Source organism: Staurois parvus, unplaced genomic scaffold (assembly GCF_062004578.1).
Source record: "Staurois parvus isolate SC_StPar_1 unplaced genomic scaffold, SC_StPar_1.0 ptg000292l, whole genome shotgun sequence".
In the NCBI taxonomy this organism is placed as follows: domain Eukaryota; kingdom Metazoa; phylum Chordata; class Amphibia; order Anura; family Ranidae; genus Staurois; species Staurois parvus.
The window spans coordinates 1,769,902-1,792,571 of record NW_028318088.1 but is presented as its reverse complement, the minus strand read 5'-3'; the positions used below and the strand labels follow the sequence as shown (position 1 = coordinate 1,792,571).

Genomic DNA, 22,670 nt, shown 5'->3' with positions numbered 1-22,670 from the left:
AAACTAGTCATGGCAGTTGGAGTTGTAAAAAAAAAAAAAAAGCCTGACAATGTTTATCAACAACATTGCTCATCCACTAAAACAGAAAGATACAAAATGGAATAATGTTTATTTTTTATATTTCTGTTTATTCATCTACAGATCAAAAGGGATGAACTTCATCTGCAGATGAAGTCAATTAAAAGCAACTTGTCAAGTAAAAAAAAAAAAGTTTTTTTTCTTTGAATTAACTTATCCTGTTTAACCCCTTATTAACCCTTAATTTCTTCTAATCAGCACTAGTTAGCTCTTTATTCTCCTTCTCCATTTAATTATTATTTTCCTGCTGATTTATTTTTTTGTTCATTTCTGTTTTATAAACTATTAATAATTCAAACTTTTTTTGTTTGCTTTGTTGGTTAATATTTTTATACCTTTAACATGCATTTACACATTTTACGCTGAAAAAAAGTGCAAAATTGAAAAAAAAATTAACGTATTTCATTTGAAAACAACTTTTCAAATTTTTGTACCAGAATCATAATTTTAGTGTCCATATAAACATGACAAATTACAGAATAAAATGTGTACTCTTTTTGTGCAGTAACACTATTTATATTTTTAAACACTGCCCAAGAGTGCGGTTTATTTTAGTTTGTTACATTTAATTGTCTAAGGATTGTGAAAAAAATATTATTGTTGCAGGACAGTATTCATGAAGAGAAAGCCTTGTTTGTCCTTGAAAAAACAACAAACATATGTATTACGTTGTTATTTTAACCACTTTCCCTCCAGAGAATTTATCCCCCTTCCTGACCAGGTCATTTTTTGCGTACGGTGCTGCGTTACTTTAACTGACAATTGCGTGGTCATGCAATGCTGCACCCAAATTAAATTTACATTCTTTTTTTCCCCCACGAATAGAGCTTTCTTTCAGTGGTATTTGATCGCCTGTGTGTTTTTTATTTTTTGCGCTATAAAAAAAAAAGTCAGACAATTTTGAATAAAATACAATATTTTTTACTTTTTGCTATTAAACATGTCCAGTAAAAAAAAATGTAAAAAAATCAAATTTCATCATAAATTTAGGCCAAAATATATTCTGCTACATGTTTTTGCTAAAAAAAAAAAATCCCAATACATGTAAATTAATTGGTTTTCGTGAAAGTTATAGCGTTTACAAGTGGAGTAGATATACTGGGCTTTTTTTTCTAGTATTGGCAGCGATCAGCGACTTATAGCGGGACTGCGGCGGGCATTCTAATACTGGGGGGAATGGACTTGGTGCCACTGACATCCCCAGTGACACCAGTACAGTGATCAGTGCTAATAAAAAGCACTGCCACTGTACTAATGGCACTGGGCATGAAAGGGTTAACTGTGTGCTGTTTTACATTAAGTTCTGTGTTTGTGCTTCACTGTAAGCACACTGCTTTGCATGGCTGTGCTATGCGCAACCATGCAAAGCAGTGTGCAGGAGCTGACGGAGGAGAACTGTTTGTTCACTAATAGTTCTCCCTCCCCTGTCAGAGATCCTCAGCAATCACCGGGCACCGCGCGTGCCCCCTACCCGGAAATACAAAATTACGTATATATATGTGATATTGCGCACAGCTGCCGCGTTGTAGCAGTATTTCTGCTGTGGGGCTGAGCTAGTCAGAGCTAATGACAAAATCATCGCCGAATAAACAGGTCCATAGCAGAAATGTACAAATTGAATAGGTGTGAGAGCCAAAGTGGCTAAAGAGCAAGGCCACCGTGTTAATAACCAATCGCTCATTCAGCTGTCAGCGGGGTTCTCCGACCTGCTCTTTCAACTGTTGGGCCATGTGGAGGCAGATCAGTACACTAAGCTTTTTCTCACCTATGCTTTGTTTTGTGCAAGAAGGGAGATCTTACTATGCTGTAAGTCTTCAACCAATGTTGTCTACCCCTCTATAAACTAACCTATGAAAGTAAGAATTGTCCTAGGAAATTTGACAAGTTGTGGTCAGCCTGGATAGATGCATGTGGAGAGAATGTTTTAAATTGAATTTGAGAGCTTGTTATTCTTCCTCCCCCCCCCCCCCCCCTATTTTTTATTAAATCCCCCTCTGCCTGTCTTTCACCCCCCCCCCCCCCCCCTTTTATTTTTTTTTCTCACCCCACTGAGTCCCTCTCCCTATTGTCCTTACCTCCCCTCCATCCCTCTCCTAAGAATATATTGTAACAGTGCTGTAGTTAGCTGTACTGATATTTTGTCTCAATCTCTCTGTAATATTGTAATTGAATACAAATTAGTACTATCCTATTCAGTGATCTCCCTTGATGGTTTATGCTCTGTATGTGGAGGTGGATCAGTTCTTCAACTGAGATTTCTACTGTATGATTTTCACTGTACCACTTGCTGCAATTTTTTTTGTACTGCTGTGAGCTGTACTTTCTTGGACAAACCTTTAACTACTTTAGGACCGCCCTATAGCACTTTTACTGCTACAGGGCAGCCCTCCTTTGCAAAATCACTTGTCTGTGTGTATACATGTATATCTGTGTGTGTTTGTGTGATTTTGCACTTCTGCCATAGCCAGCTGCTCAGTCCTGCTCTGAACACTCTCACAGCAAAAGCTAGTCTGCGAGTAACTGCAAACGTATGTTCGCCAGCAGCCCCCGATCTTCTGTCATGTGGGGAATGAAAGATTGTGTGTCCCTGTGAAGCTGGGAACACAATCTTTCACTTCCCATAGTACCAGTGCCACCTAGTGTACATAAATCACATAGCTAGGCACACACTTAACCCTTTGCCCTAGATGTTAAGCCCTTCCCAACCAGTGTCATTAGTACAGTGAACAGTGCATATTTTTAGCACTGATCACTGTATTAATGTCACTGGTTCCCACAAAGTGTCAGTTAGTGTAAAAATGTCCGCCACAACATTGCAGTCCTGCTATAAGTCACTGATCACTGCCATTACTAGTATAAAAATTAAAAAATTCCAGTATATGTATATATATATATATATTGCCATTTGTAGACACTATAACTTTTGCACAAACTAATCAATATACGCTTAATGGGATTTTTGTACCAAAAATATGTAGCAAAATACATTTTGGCCTACATTTATGAAGAAATTTGACTTTCTAAATTTTTTATTGGATATGTTTTATAGCAAAAAATATTGTGTTTTTTAGAAATTGTTGGTCTATTTATGTTTATAGGACAAAAAGGAAAAAAAAGCAGAGGTAATCAAATGCCACCAAAAGAAAGCTCTATTTGTGTGAAAAAAGGACATAAATTTAATTTATGTATAGCATTGCATGACCACATAATTGTTGGTTACAGTAACGTAGTGCTGTATCGCAAAAAATTTCCTGTCAGGAAGGGGGGTAGATCTTCCGGAGGTCAAGTGGTTAATAAAATGTTTTCTGTTAAAAAATAAAAAAAAGTCTTGTTTTCTGCAGGGTTCCGGGACGCCATGGTCCGATCGCCATTGGGAGTGGAAATTGCTGGCTGCTTTGGGCTTTTTTCTGCTGAGCGTGTTGTGTTGATACCGCCATGGCCTCGCCCCTTTTGAAAATACATTCACAAAATGTTCAAGGCTTCAATTCGCCTCAGAAACGGGCTAAAGTTTTTCATCACCTCAAATCGCAACAAATTGATGTGGTATGTCTACAGGAGACCAGGTTTTCCCAGTCCTCCGCTCCGCGTTATCTTTCACCTCACAATCCCATCTTTTACACGGCCTCGGCTCCTGAAAAGCGTCGGGGTGTTCTGATAGCTTTTAAACGCAATCTCCCCTTTGTCTGTTCTAGGCATATAGCGGACCCCACGGGCAGGTATTTGCTTCTGCAAGGCACCCTCTGGGATCAGGAGGTTACCTTTGTCTCTTACTACGCGCCTAACCGTTTCCAGCATAAATTCTTTTTGCATCTTTGCACCATTGTTTCTCGACACTCTAAGGGTCTTCTTCTTGTTATGGGGGATTCGAATGTTACCTTGGATTTCACATTGGATAGGCGCTACGCACGGGGAGCGACTCCCTCTCATGACTTAGTGCTGGAGGAACGTATGCGCTCTCTTTTGCGGACGGCGGGGCTAGCGGATGTCTGGAGGGAACTTCATCCAACTGAACGTGACTTTACATTCTATTCCAATCCTCATGACAGCTTTTGTAGAATTGATCATATATTCATGCAGGTACAGCAGCTCCCCTCGGTCCGGCGGATAACTATTCCCTCCTCACCCTGGTCAGATCATGATCCTTTGGTACTCCTCCTTGCCCTTTCTGGGTCAGAACGGTGCCCTTTTCATTGGCGCATCAATGACTCTTTGCTGACCACTCAGGCTACCTGCCAACAAATAGAATTCTTTTTACGAACATATTTTACGGAAAACTCGGGATCGGTCTCTTCAGCAGTGCCCCTATGGGAAGCGCATAAGGCCACGGTGCGGGGTCATGTTATACAGCTGGCTGCAGTTCGGAAGCGGGAGTGGGAACGCCGACTCTTGGAGCTACATTCTCTCCTGGCCTCTGCGGATGCGCGTTGGAAGTCATCTCCATCCGTGGCCCATAAACGCGCTCGGGACGCTCTGGCGACAGAATTGGACCTCCTCGCCTCTTCGGAGGCCGAAAGGGCCCTGCGTTGCACCAGACATAAATTCTATTCCTGTGCTAATAAGCCCGGTCCCATGCTAGCCAGGAAACTCAATTCTGTGGGGAAACCCCATAAACCGATTCGACTTCGACTTTCCACGGGTGGCTGTACTTCTAATCCCCAGCAGATTGTTTCCCGATTCTCGGACTTCCTTTTGCGCCTCTATGCTGCCCCAGATCCCTTCTCTGTGGCCCAGGCAGAGGCATTCTTTCAAGACCTCCATCTTCCTGGATTAACCGAGGCAGCACAAGCGGCCCTCAACGCTGGTGTCACCTTACCGGAAGTGCTCCAAGCGATCAAATCTTTACGGTCCTCCGCGGCCCCAGGTCCCGACGGCTTCTCCGGTCTCTATTATAAAAAATTCTCAGTCCTATTGGCGCCCTTTTTAGCGGCCTATTTCAATGAGTTACGACAGGGCTCCTTGCCTTCTCCGGACGCACTTAGGGCACATATCTCTATGATTCCTAAAACGACCGATGATGTCCAGGAACCGCAAGCCTTCCGGCCCATTTCTCTTCTTAATGAAGACCTGAAGATATTGGGCAAGATCCTTAGTTTTCGCATCAATAAATATTTGTGTAGCCTGGTCCACAGGGACCAAGTAGGGTTCGTCCCCGGGAGGCAGGCGGGTGATAACGTCCGTAAGGTGGTCCATCTTATACATTTTCTGCAACAACGGAAAATCCCAGGATTCTTACTGTCCTTGGACATATATAAAGCTTTTGATTCTCTATTCTGGGACTATCTGCGGTTTGTGCTGTCTCGTTGGGGTTTTGGGGATTCTATTCTCTCTTGGATTCAAGCCTTGTATTCCTTCCCTTCGGCCTCCGTTAAATACACTGGGTATTTCTCGGATCCCTTTCCTGTTGGGCAAGGGACGAGGCAGGGCTGCCCGCTGTCCCCGGCGCTTTTTGTCCTGGCGCTTGAGCCACTGGCTTTAGCGCTCCGGACCAATTGCAATGTATCGGGGGTTCCATACGCGGGACAGGAGTTTAAGCTGAGCCTCTTTGCGGACGATGCCCTCTTGACCCTTACTAATCCTCTGACGATGCTTCCTAACTTGCAACGGGTTCTTGAGCGCTTCTTGATCTCGGGTCTATGTATCAACTTGGATAAAACCGTCGCTCTCAATATTACTTTGGCTTCAGACTTGGTTTCGCACCTACAATCCCACTTCCCTTACCGGTGGGCTTCCTCTTCTCTTGAATACTTGGGCATTCACTTGACCCCCCACCTATGACTCCCTTTTTGGTGCAAATTACTATCCTTTGCTTAGCTCTTTATCTTCCCTTATGCACTCCTGGCAATTTCCGCACCTGTCTTGGATAGGACGGGTCCATTCAGTGAAAATGACCATCTTGCCGAAATTGTTATATTATTTTTGCACCCTCCCAGTGCGGGTTCCCCCTCATTTTCTTTGGTTGCTTCAGGCGAAGTTTATGCGGTTTATCTGGGCCAATAAACACCCCAGAGTCTCTAGAAATACGCTCTTTGCTCATAGACTCCAGGGTGGTCTTGGGGTACCTAATGTAACAAAGTATTATCAGGTGAGCCAGATTGCTCCGCTGTCTATGTTGCACGCTTCCTCCGATGTTCCTCTCTGGGTCCTGCTGGAACTACCTAATTGTGCCCCTATCGCACTGTTGACACTTCTATGGCTTCCCCCTGCTCTGCGCCCTATGGCGCTGAGTCCGATGTTGCTCCATGGCCTACAAGTCTGGGACTCGGTACGTTACTCCAGTGGCCTGATGTCACCCTTCTTGCCCTTGCCTCCAATCATTAACGACCCTCTTTTCCCGCCGGGTCTAGATCACCCGAGGGCATTTTCTTGGTGGGTGGCTCATGGTTTCTCACAGGTGCAACACTTTTTGATTTTTCGGTCCTTTCCCACCTGGAGTGTCCTTCGGGAGTCTCAAGATGTTCCCCCAGCGGAATTTTTTCGGTACCTTCAATTGCGGCACTGGCTACTCTCGCTGAGGGCCACTTCTGCTTTCCCATATCAGAAATCTGCCTTTGAACGGCTTTGCCAGCAGCGTCCAGGTGCCCCGGGCCTTATCTCCCTTCTTTACGCAGCTTTGAACAGACGCTCGTTGCACACTTCTTTCATATGTTGCTCAGTGGGAACGTGACCTGGGAGTGGCTGTGGATCCGGAGGACTGGAATAGGGCCTGGTCACTCATAGCTAAATATTCATTTAATACGACCACGCTGGAAGCAGCCTACAAGGTATTGTTTCGTTGGTACTGGGTTCCGGCTCGTCTGGCCCAGGCTAACCCTGCCTGTAGTGATCGATGTTTTCGGGGTTGTGGCCATCGTGGCGATGTACTGCATGTCTGGTGGTCATGCCTGAGGTTGGTTCGTTTTTGGTCTCGTGTGTTTGGCCTCCTTTTCACTTTGTTCCATCTTTCCATACGCCGGGATGCTCGGCATGCTTTGCTTCATTGCCCCATACCGGGCCTCTTGGCTCCTCAGCAGCGGTTGGCTTCTTATTTGTTTTTATCGGCCACTAGGACAATTGCTCAGGCCTGGAAGAGTCCGTTTGTACTTTTTCAGGGGGTGCGGGATCGTATGACTACTATGATGCTCAACGAGCAGATGTCGAGTATATGCAACGACTCTCAACATAAATTTTTGAAAATATGGGAGCCGTGGTTGCAATACGCCTTTCCCACGCTCCCCCCGGCCAGTGTGGGGAGGTAATGAAGTTTGGTATTGGCGTTCGTGGACCCCTGCTCTTTAGTGTGTGTTTTTTTTTTTTTGTTGTTTTTTTTTTTTTTTTCTTTCCTCTCTGCTCTTCTCTCTTTTTTGTTTGTTTTGGTGTGACAGTGGACAGCTGCCTTTAGTTGCATTAGTCAGCGTTTCACTGATGTTATTGTAACCTATGTGCCATTGATAGCCCCTGCGTGGGCATGCGTTTTGCCTTATTGGAATTAGAGCGTTGTCTGCTCTATTATGCCTTTTTTATAGGTGCAATTGATAGCCCCTGCATGGGTGTGTTTTGTTGCCTCTGTTTTATACTGTTTAAAATTAATAAAAACCATTGAAATACAAAAAAAAAAAAAGTCAATTTTGAGTACTGTATTTTTTGCCATTTCAAGGGTGTGCAATTTTGTAGCTTGATCTGTTTGGTATCTGTTCACAACCTCATCTTTAATATTTTGCCAAAAAAATCTGTATTGTGTTTGGGTGCACTAAAATTATTATATTATTATACTTTATATAGCGCCAAAAGGTTTGCTCAGCGCTGTACATTATAGTGGGGGACAGTACATGAGACAATACAGTAACTAGACAAAACACGAGGGTTTCAAGGGCCCTACTCTTTTGAGCTTACAATCTAGGAGGGAGGGGAGAGTGGTACAGGAGGAAGTGGCTGAGGAGGATGGAGTGGTAGGAGGAGTGTAGTGTAGATCGGCTGTTAGGTCAGGGTGGGGTAGGCTTCGCTGAAGAGATGGGTTTTCAGGGTGCGTCTAAAGGTGAGAAGGGAAGGTGACAGTCTTATGGACTGGGGTAGTGAGTTCCAGAGGATGGGGGAAGTCCTGCAGTCGGGCGTGGGAGGGGGAGACCAGGGAGCTAGAAAGTAGGAGATCTTGTGAGGAGCAAAGATTACGGGTAGGGTGGTATTTGTGTATCAGGTCGATGAGGTAGTTTGGGGCAGCGTTATGAATGGCTTTGTATGTCAGTGTTAGTAATTTGAATTTAATGTGTTGGGCAATTGGAAGCCAGTGGAGGGAATGACAGAGGGGGGTGGCAGAAGCGGAGCGGTTGGTGAGGTGGATGAGTCTGGCCGCTGAGTTCAGGATAGACTGAAGCGGGGATAGTCTGTGATGAGGTAGGCCGGTGAGGAGGGAGTTGCAGTAGTCGAGTCGTGAGATAATAAGGGAGTGAACGAGTTGTTTAGTAGTGTCTGGGGTTAGGAACGTATGTATTTTGGAGATGTTGTGGAGATGGAGCCTGCATGAGTTTGCCAACGATTGGACATGGGGTTGGAAGGACAGGTTTGAGTCAAGAATGACACCTAGGACTTTGGCTTGTGGGGTGGGACTGATGGTGGAGTTGTTGGTCGTGATGGAGAAGGTGGGGGGGGGGCACAGGATGGGGGGAAAATTAGGAGCTCGGTTTTGGAAAGGTTCAATTTGAGGAAATGGAGCGACATCCAGTCTGATATGTCATTCAGTAGGTGGGTGATATGGGCGGAGACTGAGGGGGTGAGGTGAGGGGTGGAGAGGTAAATTTGCATGTCATCGGCGTAGAGGTGGTAGTTGAAGCCGTGGGAGTGTATCAGTTTGCCGAGGGAGGAGGTGTAGATGGAGAAGAGAAGGGGCCAGAGGACCCCAACAGAGAGGGGGAGGTGTTGGTGTTATAGGTAACGCTGAAGGAGCGTTGGGATAGATAGGAGGAGAGCCAGGAGAGAGCGGAGTCTCTGATGCCGAGGGAGTGTAGTTTATTAAGGAGGAGCGGATGGTCAACTGTGTCGAAGGCCGCAGGAAAGGTCAAGGATTGAGTAGTGGCCGTTAGCTTTGGCGGTTAGCAGGTCATTCGTGATTTTGAGTAGGGCGGTTTCGGTGGAGTGTAGGGGACGGAAGCCAAACTGTAGTGGATCGAGGAGGTTGTTGTCAGTGAGGTGAGCGCTTAGGTGATTGTAGACTAAGCGCTCAAGGAGCTTGGAAATAAATGGCAGTAGGGAGATGGGTCTAAGGTTGTTCAGGTCGGTGGGGTCCAGGGAGGGTTTTTTGAGTATGGGAGTGATGTGCGCGTGCTTTAGGAGGGAGGGTAATGTGCCAGAGGAGAGGGAGAGATTGAAGATGTGGGTGAGGGAGTGTAGGATGGAGGAGGAGGGTGACTGGAGGAGTTGTGTGGGGACAGGGTCAAGGGGGCAAGTGGTGAGGCGGGCTTCTGAGAAGACCTTAGTGACCTCCTCAGTGGTAGCACTGCTGAAGGAGCGGAGTGTTGGGGAGGAGGTGTGCAGGATGTTAGGTGTGGTGGGGGGCAGGGTGGTTGCGAGGTCAGAGGAGGGGAGAGTTGATGGGGTTATAGTGGGAGGGAGGCTAGGTGGGGAGATAGGTTGAGCAGTAGCCATGTCCTTACGGATTGCGTCGATCTTATTTTGGAAGTGAGTGGCAATCTTGTGGGCGGTGAGTGAGGTACTGGGTGGGGGAGAGTAGGGAGTTGAAAGTGGAGAAGAGCCTGCGAGGACAGGTGGAGAGAGTGTTGATGAGGGTAACGAACTAGGCTTGTTTGGCGGCGTGGAGGGAGGAGGTGTAGGTGAGGAAGGCGGATTTGTAGAGGGAGAAAGCTCGAGGGGATCTGGTTTTACGCCATAATCGCTCCAGCGCACGACTGCGTCGTTTAAGATTTTTAGTGTGGTCGTTCTGCCAGGGTTGAAGCGGTCGGGGTCTAATGCTATGTGTGGTCAGGGGTGCTAAGGAGTCTAGGGCAGCTGATAGCGAGTCGTTGTACGCAGAAATGGCCAGGTCAGGGCATGACAGTGGGAGAGTGGAGAGAGGCCGGGTTCAGGTTGCGGAGGTTACGGCTGGTGATGGTTTGAGGTCCGGGGGGGGGTTAGAGGACAGGGAGATGGAGAACGTAATGAGGTTGTGGTCAGAGAGAGGGAAAGGGGTGTTTGTGAGGTTGTGGAGGGTGCAGAGATGGGAGAAAACGAGGTCCAGGGTGTTCCCATCGGTGTGGGTGGAGGACTGTGTGCACTGTGTGAGTGAAAAAGAAGAGGTTAAATGGAGTAGTTGGGATGTAGCCGGGTTGTTGACATTGATAGGGATATTGAAGTCTCCAAGGATGATGGTGGGTAGCTCAGAGGAGAGGAAGAAGGGTAGCCAGGTGGAAAAGTCGTCAAGGAAGCAGGATACGGGTCCAGGAGGCAGATCAATTACTGTAATTACTGCAATCCTCAGAGGGGTGGGGGAGAAGAGTTGGATGCAGTGGGCCTCGAAGGAGGAGAAGGATAGAGAGGGGGGTTTGGGAAGACCTAAAAGGTGTTTAGCGGTGACAAGAGCATGCCGACCCCACCACCTCTACGGCCGCTCGGTCTGGGTGAATGGGACCAGACGAGACCTCCATAGGAGAGTGCCGCAGGGGAGGTGGATTCAGTGGCTTGGATCCAGATTTCGGTAACCGCTAGGGGGTTGAGGGAGTGGGAGATAAAGAGGTCATGGATGGCGGTGAGCTTGTTGCAAACCGATCGGGCGTTCAGGAGTGCAACCGAGAGTGGAGGGGTGGATGCGGGGAGGAGGGGGACAGGTATAAGGTTGAGGGGGTTGCGGCGGTTTGTGGGAGTAGGAGGGTGCCGAGTGAGGTGGTAAGGGGCCAGGGTTCGGGGAGATATCCCTGGCGGTTAGGAGGAGGAGAAGGGTGAGAAAGGTGGCATGGGAGCGGGATGTGCAAGAGCGTGAGGGTCTGTTAGTGGTGGCGTGTGGGTCGGTGGGAGAGTGGAGTATCAGGAGGAGGTGGTGAGAGCCGTAGTGGGGAGTAGTGAGGGTCCAATGTATAGTTGTTTTGGGGGAGTAGGGGGGTAGAGGGAGGAGATTTTGTGAATGGAGGACAGGAGTAAGATGAGGAGGAGTACAGGTGGCATATTAGGAGGGTGGGCGGAGTGCTGGTCAATTGAGGGAGGTGAATGGTTTCACATCAGGCCGTATAGATGCGGAGAGTCTTTTGCGCAGTGGCGGAGGAGTTCATCTGTGGGAGGGGAGGGAGAGTGGTGGGCAGCTGGATCTGCTGCTGGCTAGTCAAGGCAGTCTGTGGGTGCTGTAGGCCAGCGTCTGGAGGTGCTGTGGGGCGCGGCATCTGGAGGTGTTGTAGGGCCCGGCGTCTGGAGGTGCTGTAGGGCCCGGCGTCTGGAGGTGCTGTAGGCTAGGCGTCGGTAGGTGCAGTAAGGCCCGGCGTCTGCGGGTGTTGTGGGCCGGCGCTTGTAGGTGATGCGGGCCAGCACTTGTGGGTCAGTGCTAGTCGGTGCTGTAGGGCCCAGTGTCTGTGGGAGCGGTAGGGTCTGGAGCCTGTGGGTGTTGTAGGGCCCGGCGTCTGTGGGTGTTGTAGGCCGCGTGGCAGGCTCACGTGACAGGGCTCAGGGCTGAGCGGGGCATGGGGAGCGGCTGTGTGGCACTGTGGGGAGCAGGGGAGCCGTGCTGGTGGTTACACTCTCAGTGCCGGCGGTGGTGGCTTCTCCTCACGGTACAGGAGTAGGAGGCAGGGGCTCCCTCAGCGGCGGTGGCTGTAGGTACCGGTGGGGTGGGGGTGGTGGTAGGTTCCCCTCTTTCTGGCGCGGGACGGTGGCTTCTTGGGTCGGCAGGGAAGACCGCAGCTTCGCAGGCCGCGGTAGGCCCAGTACCCCTCCTGGGTGACAACAGGACCTCCAGAGCGGCGGCGTCATGGGTCACTGCAGTGGTTGTAGGTACCGACGGGGGTGGGGGGGTGGTTGCGTCCCTTCATCCCTTTTGCTGGAGCGGAGGTGTCTCGGAGGCGACTTGGTACGTCGCGGCCGGCAGGAAAGACTGCGGCTTTAGGTGCTGCGGTAGGCTGCAAGCCGCCGGAGGGAGAGAGTGCCCAGCACCCCTTCAGGGTGTTGGCAGGACCTCCGGCGGTTGTTTGGGGGCGCCAGAGCTGGCGATCATGCGGCCACTCCGGATGCCATCTTGGATCTCAAAATTAATTTTAAATGTATTTTTTCCCAAATATTTGGACAGTTGCACAAATCTTATGCAACTATAACCATTTAATTCTACAAGTCCTCTGCTTTCCGAAAATATAGAATTGTTTGGGGTTTAAAATAATTTTCTAGCCAAAGATGTTGATTTCAATATGAATGCACACAATAAATAATGTGCTTAGGTAGCAAAGTGGTTAAATACTTACTTTAGGTGGCTTGTCACTGTGAGGAATCAAATGAAGCCAGCATGAAAAGTACAAGTCGGAGATAAAAAACTTTCTGATATAAAATAATGCCTTATGAGAAAACAAAGCTTACACTAATAAATTCTTTTATGTTGCTAACAAACTTCATAGCTAAATGATATTTTTTTGCAATGCAATCATTTTTTATTATGGGACAAAATAATGGAGTTCAAATCTTAGTGGACTTTGACCCTGATAGTATGTCTAAGAGTCCATTCACACTTTTTTGGCAACAAATGCTAAAACACACGATCATGCATTTAGGACAAAACTTGACAATGCACCTGCTCTATTTGCAGTACAATACATTGTAAATGGCACCTCAACGCATTTTACAGTAACTAACAAAGCACCGCAGAGCACCCCAACACATATTCCATGCATTGTGGTGGGCTTTGAGAAGACTCATGCATGTTTTTTCATTCGTTGTGTTGTGCTGGCAGCCCATTCATTATAAATGGGGTGCTTTAATACAACACAAGTTAGCACATGCGATAGCATGTTTTTGCTCTGCAACAAATTGCTTTAGTGACTGGGCCCTTGAAGAATGCTCAATTTATTCCCGTTCTGATTACAGGACAACCAAAAGAGAGCAGACATTTTATGATGGAGGACCTAACTGTTTGGCAGGTGTGTGTCACATTCCTATGGCTGAGCCGTTCTGCAGTAAGACTAGAGAGGTGAGTGCAGCTATGTAAGAAATATTTCTAAGTGCATCCTATTGATTTTCAGGAAAGGGGCTGGGTCCATATTCCGCATAAATGAGTACACCCCAACAGATTTTTCAGAAAACCTTTACTTTCCTTTCAGAATCAACATTTTCTTTGGGACACTATACTACAAAATTGCGGGCCATTGATTGCAAACAAGATTTGTTAATATGCACACACAAAAAGGTATTTTTCCTAACAAATTAATTGAAGACCATGTTGTAAAAATGAATACACCCCAATGAAAGTCAAAATCCTAATTAAAAAGAATTCAATTACAGGTAAGTCTATTCATTAAACAGGTGTCCAGCAGACAGCTAATTATAAAAGGGTGTTACTTAAAGAAAACTACTTCCCATTTCATGCTGTCAGCATTGTCACCACATGGAAAAGGCCTGAGAAAGAAAATAAAGTGAAGGCTGCAAGAAGATCAGCAAAGCTTTACTTATCAGTCAGAATACTGTAGCAAAAGTGATCCAAATATTTAATGAAGATGGAACTGCAACCATCTCAAGAGATGTCCAGGCCGACCACGGAAGTTATCACCTCGACAGAAGCGTCTTCTGATGAAAAGGGTTGAAGAAAATTGCCATGCAAGTTCACTGCAGTTAGCTAAAGAAGTAGAAAGCCAAACTGGGATGATTGTTTCCCATGACACAATATGGCGTACACTGAAGAGGAATGGCATGCATGGGTGTCATCCACGAAGGAAGACTTTCCTAAATCCCATGCACAAAAAAGCCTGCCTAGAATTTGCCAAGGCCCATGCTGAAAAAGAAGACTACTGGTACTCTGGACTATGGAGAGATGAGACCAAGATAAATGTTTTGGAACTGATGGCTTCAAAACTGTATGGCGTTGCAAAGGTGAGGAGTACAAAGAAAAATGTATGGTGCCTACAGTGAAACATGGTAGTGGCAGTGTCCTTCTGTGGGGCTGCATGAGTGCTGCTGGTGCCGGGGAGCTGCATTTCATTGATGGTGTTATGAATTCACAGATATACTGCTCTACATTGAAAGAGAAGATGCTACCATCAGTACGTGCCCTTGGTCGTCGTGCACTTTTCCAAAACAGGCATCTAAGGCCACTGTTGCATTTCTGAAGAAGAACAGGGTGAAAGTGGTTCAGTGGCCAAGTATGTCTCCTGATCTGAACTCAATCGAACACCTATGGGGAATTCTAAAGAGACAAGTTGAGCATCACTCTCCATCCAGCATCCAGGCTCTAAAAGGTCTTTCTTGAAGAATGGAGAAAGATAGATGTTGCAGTATGTCACCAACTTGTTCATTCCATGCCGAGAAAACTTGGTGCTGCCCTTACAAATCATGGAGGTCATAGAAAATACTAGATGTAGTAGTTTTTGTTGTGGGGTGTATTCATTTTGCATCAACTAATTTGTGTAAAAGTTATATTGTTAACCTTACTTTGATGTAATGAGCTAAACAAATGTTCTATAAAACTCAGTTTTGTCAAAATTTTGGAAATTGTTCTTATGTTCATTGAGCTGTTGATTAAAATCTTACTTTTCAAAAGGGGTTTACTAATTTATGCTGATAACTGTATATATGTTATTGAACAGAAAAGGATGAAATGATGTAGCTTATATTTATGAAAACATGATATATAAAATTAACAAATTGCACATTGTAAACATTTGTTACAGATATTTATTGTAGCATTTTGTCTTGTAGGTTTTGATAGACACTGCCAGAAAACTTGGTATTAAATGCCATACAAAAGGTACAATGATCACAATAGAAGGACCAAGGTTCAGTTCCAAAGCAGAAAGTAACATGTTTCGTCTTTGGGGTGCTGATGTAATTAATATGACCACTGTTCCAGAAGTGGTCCTTGCAAAAGAAGCTGGGATCTGTTATGCCAGTGTTGCAATGGCGACTGATTATGACTGCTGGAAGGAACACGAAGAAGCGGTATGTCAGCACTCAACTACATACACATGACTGCATACATGTTACATTTGTACACTATATACTAGTATTAATTTATAAAAATTAATAAATTCCAAAAGAAAAACAAAGTTTTTCAATACCAACATTGAGGGAGAATCTCTGATCTGCTAGCGCTGAGCACTGACATCCTAGCATTCACATGAGCAAGATCACCTTTTTAAAGTTGACTGGCAGCTAGGCTATAGACATTTATGTAATTTAAAATAAACCCTTACTGACCCTGAGCTGCAAGTTTTGTTAAGCAATTCATCCTTGAAGTTCAATAAATGTCTCGGCTCACTCTGCTTCCTGTCCAAAAGCAGCTTGCGCTGTATTTTCATTGGGGATTAGAAAACTGGACAGTCACTGCTGGAATGGGGCACATTGGGGTAGCTGAGCTGCTGAGAGAGAACATCTTTAGCTATTCTGTACAGATTAAGGATAAATTGCTCCATGGTGCCTACAGCTGCTGAAGTCAACAAGAGGTTGTTTTAAAGTTTTACTGCTAGTTTGTATGTGTGCATATAATCCATTAAATTGTGTTTGATGCTTGGCGGTTCTATGAGCCAGCCAGCTATGTCTTATATGCCTGATCGACTTTTTCCATCAAATTTTCTTTGCAAATTTTTTACAGGTTAACTTGCTAGGTCTATCATCAACTTTCACCAATTGCTCATGACTGTGATATGACATGACTGTCATGCAGATTTTGAAAACACATGCAAAGCCAGTTTATACACACATACTGTACTAGAACCTATTTGAGCCTACCAGCATGACTTTTTAGAGAGTGGAAGGAAACCAGAATACCCAGAAAAAATCACTTTGAGCACAGTTAGGGCATACAAACTTCATGCGGATAAAGTCCTTGTTGAGATTTGAACCAATGACCCCAGTGCTGCAAGGCATACTCAGTCACAAAAGGATCTATTTATATTTTTTCACACAGATTTCACACAAGATTTAGATTTTGTCTAGTTTAATACAGATGGAAAAATTTAGGAATCCTGAATAAAAGTTGTGTAAATATTGTATGAAAACATTTTAAATAGATCACAAAGTTTTTTGAACCTCTATGCAGTATGGAACTGCAGACTTTTTTTCTTCAAGTTCTAAGATGGATATCTGCCTGTACGAGATATAGAGAGATATATATATATATATATATATATCAGTTCTGACACATACCAAAGGTTATAGCTTGTTGTATGAAGTAGTTCTGTGACATAATGTACCTCTGAAAATCTGTCTCATCCAAAGAAGTACATCTGTCTCAGAAATGTGCTAATTTGTCGCAGATGGCTGCCCAAAATTACAGGGGTGAAAAACACACTGTAGACTTTGCTGAGAGGCAGTCTGATTTGTGTCTAATTGTGACTGTAACTTTCTTGAATTATGTCCTCTTTTGTAATAGTGTGGCTCGGGTTTTCCTTCTCAGTATTACATTTGTGAACTCCACATCTGATTTTTGAAACCTTTCTAGTTTATAGGTTGTGAAGTCAATAACTGCACTTGAGTGCAATATTTGTAATCTAAATACCTCTATAGGCTATCACGTATCTCAGTATTTTCATAGTAGTGGCCAAATGGAATAAAGGATCAATGAATACAATTAGGAAATTTTGAGTTATTGACTGATATTGGAGGAAAAATGCCTGTATTGCTTTTTTTACACTGGATGCCCTTTTTTTTGTCTATATGCCGTATGCCCTTTGAGGATAGTTCGGCTTTGACAACCTTAATAAAAAGGAACAATATCCATGTTTTGGAAGATTTGTTGTTATTTCGGATTCCCCATATTGGATGATATCTTGTTAATAATGCTTTGTTTTTGTCTGCAGGTGTCTGTTGATAGAGTGTTGAAAACATTAAAAGAAAATGCAAATAAAGCAACTAGTATTCTTCTGACTGCCATCCCTCAGATTGCAGCCATGGATTGGTGTGATACTCTTCAAAGCATGAAGGTACTGTTTATCAAAATATGTATTGCAATAACAACCTAACCTCATCTTTTGCCTTAACACAATGGACACAGTTCTCTACTCACTCTGATGGGAATACATTATACCTTGTTTTCTCCCATGTTTGCACTCCCTACAACCTCACAAACACCCCTTTCCTCTCTCTGATCACAATCTCATCACCTTCACAGTGTCCTCATCTTCAAACACTTATCCCTCTAAGAAGCTGTCTCCTACAGCTCGCTTTCATCCACACTAGACTCACGTGCTCCTCTAACTATATGAAGTATCAGGCCCCGACCTTTACAACCGTGGCAGACTGACAAAACCAGAAATCTTGAGACATAGTCGTGCACTGGAGCGATTGTGGCGTAAAACCAAATCTCGGCAAGCATTCACTCTATATAAATTCCTCCCTCGATGCTGCTCACCAAATGCACCCTGTATCTGGTCCCCTCTCAACTACTACGGTCACCCTCTTCTTCCATCCTATGCTCCGTCACTCACATCTTCAATTTCTCCCTCTCTAATGGTGCCTTCCCCTCCCCTCTAAAGCATGTACACATCATTCCCTATACTTAAAAAGCCCTCCCTGGACTCCACCAACCTGAACAATTTAAGACCCATCTCCCTGCTCCTGTTTACCTCTAAACTCCTAAAACGCTTAGTCTACAATCGCCTGAGCTCCTACCTCACTGGCAACAACCTTCTTGACCCTTTACAGTCTGGCATTCGCTCTCTACACTCCACTGAAACTGCCGTACTAAAACTCTCTAATGATTTACTAACTGCTAAAACCAATGGCCACTACTCCATACTCTTACTACTTGACCTTTCTGCGGCTTTTGATACTGTTGACCATCCCCTCCTCCTCAAGAAACTCCACTCTCTTGGCCTCCGAGACTCTGCTCTCTCCTGGTTCTCCTCCTGCCTATCGCAGCGCTCTTTCAGCGTTACCTATAACTCTGTCTACTCCTCTCCACTCCCTCTTTCTGTAGGGGTCCCTCAAGGTTCTGTCCTTGGAGCCCTTCTCTTCTCCATCTACACCTCCTCCCTTGGTCACTTGATAAACTCCCATGGCTTTAAGTACCCTCTCTATGCTGATGACACACAAATCTATCTTTCTACTCCTCACCTTACCACTTCTGTCTTCTCTCGTATTACTAACCTACTAAGCAACATATCAGCATGGATGTCACTCCACTTCCTCAAAATAAATCTTTCTAAAACTGAGCTCTTAGTATTCCCCCCAGCCCGTGCCCCCTCCTCTGACTTGTCCATCAAGATCAATAATACAACCATCAGTCCCTCCCCTCATACCAGGGTACTAGGTGTAATCCTGGACTCCCACCTGTCTTTTCAGTCCCAAATCCAATCACTGTCCAAATTTTGTAGACTTCACCTCTGCAACATCTCCAAGATATGCCGTTCCTAATCTCTCCAACCACTAAGCAACTTATTCACTCCCTGGTTGTCTCTCGCCTTGACTATTGTAACTCCCTCCTCATTGGCCTACCTCATCTCAGACTATCCCCTCTTCAGTCTATCATGAATGCTGCTGCCAGACTCATCCACCTTACTAACCGTTCCATATCTGCCATCCTTCTCTGCCAATCCCTCCACTGGCTTCCCATTGCCCAACAAATAAAATTCAAAACATTAACAATACCATATAAAGCCATTTATAACTCTGCCCCAAATTACATCACCAATCTTGTCTCCAAATATCACCCACACCGGCCTCTCCGCTCCTCGCACGACCTCCTGCTCTCTAGCTCCCTTGTCTCCTCCTCCCTTGCTCATCTCCAGGACTTATTCAGAGCCTCCCCCATCCTCTGGAACTCTCTACCCCAATCTATCCGACTATCGTCTATTCTGCCCACTCTTAGGCGATCTCTGAAAACCTATCTCTTCAGGGAAGCCTATCCTGCCTTCAGCCAATAACTGAATCTTCTTCCTCCTATCAGTTCATCCCCCATAGTTATTACCTTTTGTACCACCATCCCCACCCTCTTAGATTGTAAGCTCCAAGGAGCAGGGCCCTCTTAACTCTCTTGTATTGAACTGTATTGTTGCTGTATTGTCTCCCTTTATATTGTAAAGCGCTGAGCAAACTGTTGGCGCTATATAAATCCTGTATAAGAATAATAATAATCTAAATCAGTGCAGCTCTCTAACAGTAAATATATCCCGACGGATCATTGCTATTCAACACACATAAATAATATATACAAATATCAACCACCAATTGTAAATGATCTATAATAAGTGCCTAAAAAAACCAATGTGAAAATTAATATGAATAGTCCTATGGAAGTTAAGTGAAATTCCTGTGAAAGGTGTAAACGATTATTTTCCAATGAAGTTCTGTGATTCCAAACTTTTCTATCTTCTGAGTACAGGTAGAGAAAGCTGCTGCGTTTATGCTTCAGTAGGGCCTCTATGTTCATGAAGTTTATCTTGTATCCAGATATATAGCTAAATTTGTCTAACAATGCTTGTAAAGTAATGAGGTAGCGAAGGAGGGAAGAATGGATAAGGCTCTATAAGAGTCAACAAAATGAGTTGGGGTGTAGGAACGAAAGGGCCAGTCTTGTGCAGATCAGGTAAGTATATCTTTGGTGTCCTCTCCCTGGAACAAAATGAGCATTTAACCCATGCAGTGCTAGCACAGCCCCACTGTACGGGCAGAAAAAAAAAATTCCCGGATTTCTGCTTTAACCCTTTTGCTGCCAGTGGAGGAAGGGGGGGGGTTTACACACAATCTGGTGGCTACAGCAGCTGAGATTGTGTCTAAAATTGACAGGCAGACTCCTGCCTGTCAAATGGAAGCAGTCGGGCAGCTTCACTGCCACCCAATTGCTTTCACACACCCCGGTACCAGCGCCCCTGCCATGTATTCTGGGCTCTGGTTGCCCATTCTCTGGCCCGGGGCCGATATGATGGGTACCAGAAGGTGGAGGGGAGGAAGGAGAGCAGTCACTCGTCTGCTCTCCTCCCCTTTTTCCTTTGACCGGGAAAGCGACGTGTATAACGCCACTTCCGGGCCACCCCTGTCACTTTCACGGCTAGCACAGCTGAGAATTTGCATTGCAGTGCATTGAATAGAGCCCAGAAGTGATATGCAGTGTATTTTAAACCCTGTATGTCTCATTAAAGAGAACATGTCACCAAAAATTATCACATGGGGACTTTTTGTCCCCTATGTGATGAAAAAAAAAAGTTAAACAAAAAAACCGCATGCGTCAGGGGCGCCTATGCACGAAAACTTTGATTGCAATACATGTTACATATTGCCACTCACCCTGGAGTGAGAGCAATAAATCTAGCACCAGACCTCATCCGTAACACTAAACTGATTACCTATAGGGGACTTTTGAAGTGTCGCCTGTAGAAAATATAGGGTACTGAAGTTTGTCACCATTTCATGGTTGCACACAAATTTAAGGTTTGTCATGTTGGATATCTATCTACTCGGTGCAACCTCGTCTTTTATATTTTACCAAAAATGTGGGTATTTGTTGCATTTAATTACCCTAAAATTCACTTTAGTGTGTTTTTTTACTGAATTTTGTGTTTCCTAACCATTATTTTATTCTCTAGGGTGTCTGCTTTCAGAAAATATAAAATGTTTGGGGGGTTTTGTGTAATCTTCAGGCTTTTTTAAACAAATGAAAAAAGGCTGTGGCAGCGAAAGGGTTTAAGAATAGTTTTGTTTAACCTCCAATGACAAGTTCTAGTTGTACCACAGGTGTAACCACTGGAACTGAGATATGAAAGTGGTCTAGCCTTTCTTACAGTAGTAAGCAATAGACTATAGCTGCAGGCCAATGGATACATTATACATCAGTAACAAGAAATGTTGTAGAAATTAAAGAAGAGTTCCAGCTATGGCAATGTTTACATAGTTGTGTTGGTCCTGCTTTGACCAATGTAACAATGTACAGTTGTGTTCAAAATAATAGCAGTCAGACATCACTAACCTGATCAATCACTCTTTTTGGTAGAAATGATATTTCTACATGGCAAATAATTTTCTAGTGGGTGTAATAGAAATCCAACAGACCCAACAGTCATGACATGCATGCTGCTGATTCTGTGTAATTGAATCACTAATTGAAAGGGGCATGTTCAAAATAATAGCAGTGTGGAGTTCTATTAGTGAGGTCATTCATTCTTTGAAAAACAGGTGGCAATTATTGCCCTTATTTAAGGAAGGAAGGCAGCAAATGTTGTACATGCTGGTTACAGTGCATTTCTCTCTGAAATTCTGAGGAAAATGGGTTGTTCCAGACATTGTTCAGAAGAACAGCATACCTTGATTAAAAAGTTGATTGGAGAGGGGGAAACGTATAAAGAAGTGCAGAAAATGATAGGCTGCTGAGCTAAAATGATGGCAAATGCTTTAAAATGGCAACCAAAACCTGAAAGACGTGGAAGAAAGCGAAAAACTACCATTCGAATGGATAGAAGAATAGCCAAAATGGCAAGGACTCCGCCAACAATCAGCTCCAGGAAGATCAAAGAAGGTCTAAAGTTACCTGTGAGTACTGTTATAATTAGAAGACGCCTATTATGAAGCCAAGCTATCTGCAAGAAGTCCCCGCAAAGTCCCACTGTTGAAAAAAAGACATGTGCTGAAGAGGTTACAATTTGCCAAAGAGCCCATTGACTGGCCTAAAGAGAAATGGCACAACATTTTGTGGACTGATGAAAGTAGGATTGTTCTTTTTGGGTCTAGTGGCCGGAGACAGTTTGTCAGAAGACCCCCAAACACTGAATTCAAGCCACAATACACTGTGAAGACAGTGAAGCATGGTTGCACAAGCATCATGATATGGGGATGTTTCTCATACTACGGTGTTGGGCCTATTTATCGCATACCAGGGATCATGGATCAGTTTGAATACATCAGAATACTTGAAGAGGTCATGCTGCCTTATGCTGAAGAGGAAATGCCCTTGAAATGGGTGTTCCAACAAGACAACGACCCCAAACACACCAGTAAACGTGTAACACCTTGATTCCAGACCAACAAGATTGACGTTATGGAGTGGCCAGCCCAATCCCCGGATCTTAATCCAATAGAAAACTTGTGGGGTGACATCAAAAATGCAGTTTCTGAGGCAAAACCAAGAAATAGAGAACTGTGGAATGTAGTCCAATCATCCTGGGCTGGAATACCTGATCACAGGTGCCAGAAGTTGGTTGACTCCATGCAACACAGATGTACAGCAGTTCTCAGAAACAGTGCTTATACAACTAAATATTAAGTGATTCAAAGGAAAGCAAAATCTTCAAACATTTTTCAGTTTATATAATGAATGTTTGTTTGAGTTTGTAAAGAAGAATACAAACACTGCTATTTTTTGAACAGTCTAATATTCACTTTTCTTCAATTCTTTTAGAGGAACAACACAAATTTGATCTATTTTTCTTCATGTTTTGATTTGGAATAGAATGTGTAGTGTTCCCAATGCATTTGTGTGTATGGAAATAAAAGCTATTAGAAGGATTTTGAGCTTTATTCAC

General features: G+C 44.6%; 1 protein-coding gene across 2 annotated transcripts in view; it reads left to right on the top strand.

The window, feature by feature from the left end:
• The window catches only part of MTAP (methylthioadenosine phosphorylase), a 65,258-nt gene that overhangs the window by 38,669 nt on the left and 3,919 nt on the right, over positions 1-22,670 (top strand). Inside the window, exons 5-7 of one of the 2 annotated variants that reach the window (XM_089682600.1) lie at positions 13,096-13,198; positions 14,920-15,159; positions 17,019-17,141. In XM_089682600.1, coding sequence (XP_089538726.1) covers positions 13,096-13,198; positions 14,920-15,159; positions 17,019-17,141 — 466 coding nt within the window. Of the gene's footprint in view, positions 1-3,627; positions 6,965-13,095; positions 13,199-14,919; positions 15,160-17,018; positions 17,142-22,670 lie in introns of those variants that run through there. The other variant, XR_016313493.1, reaches the window with a different exon arrangement.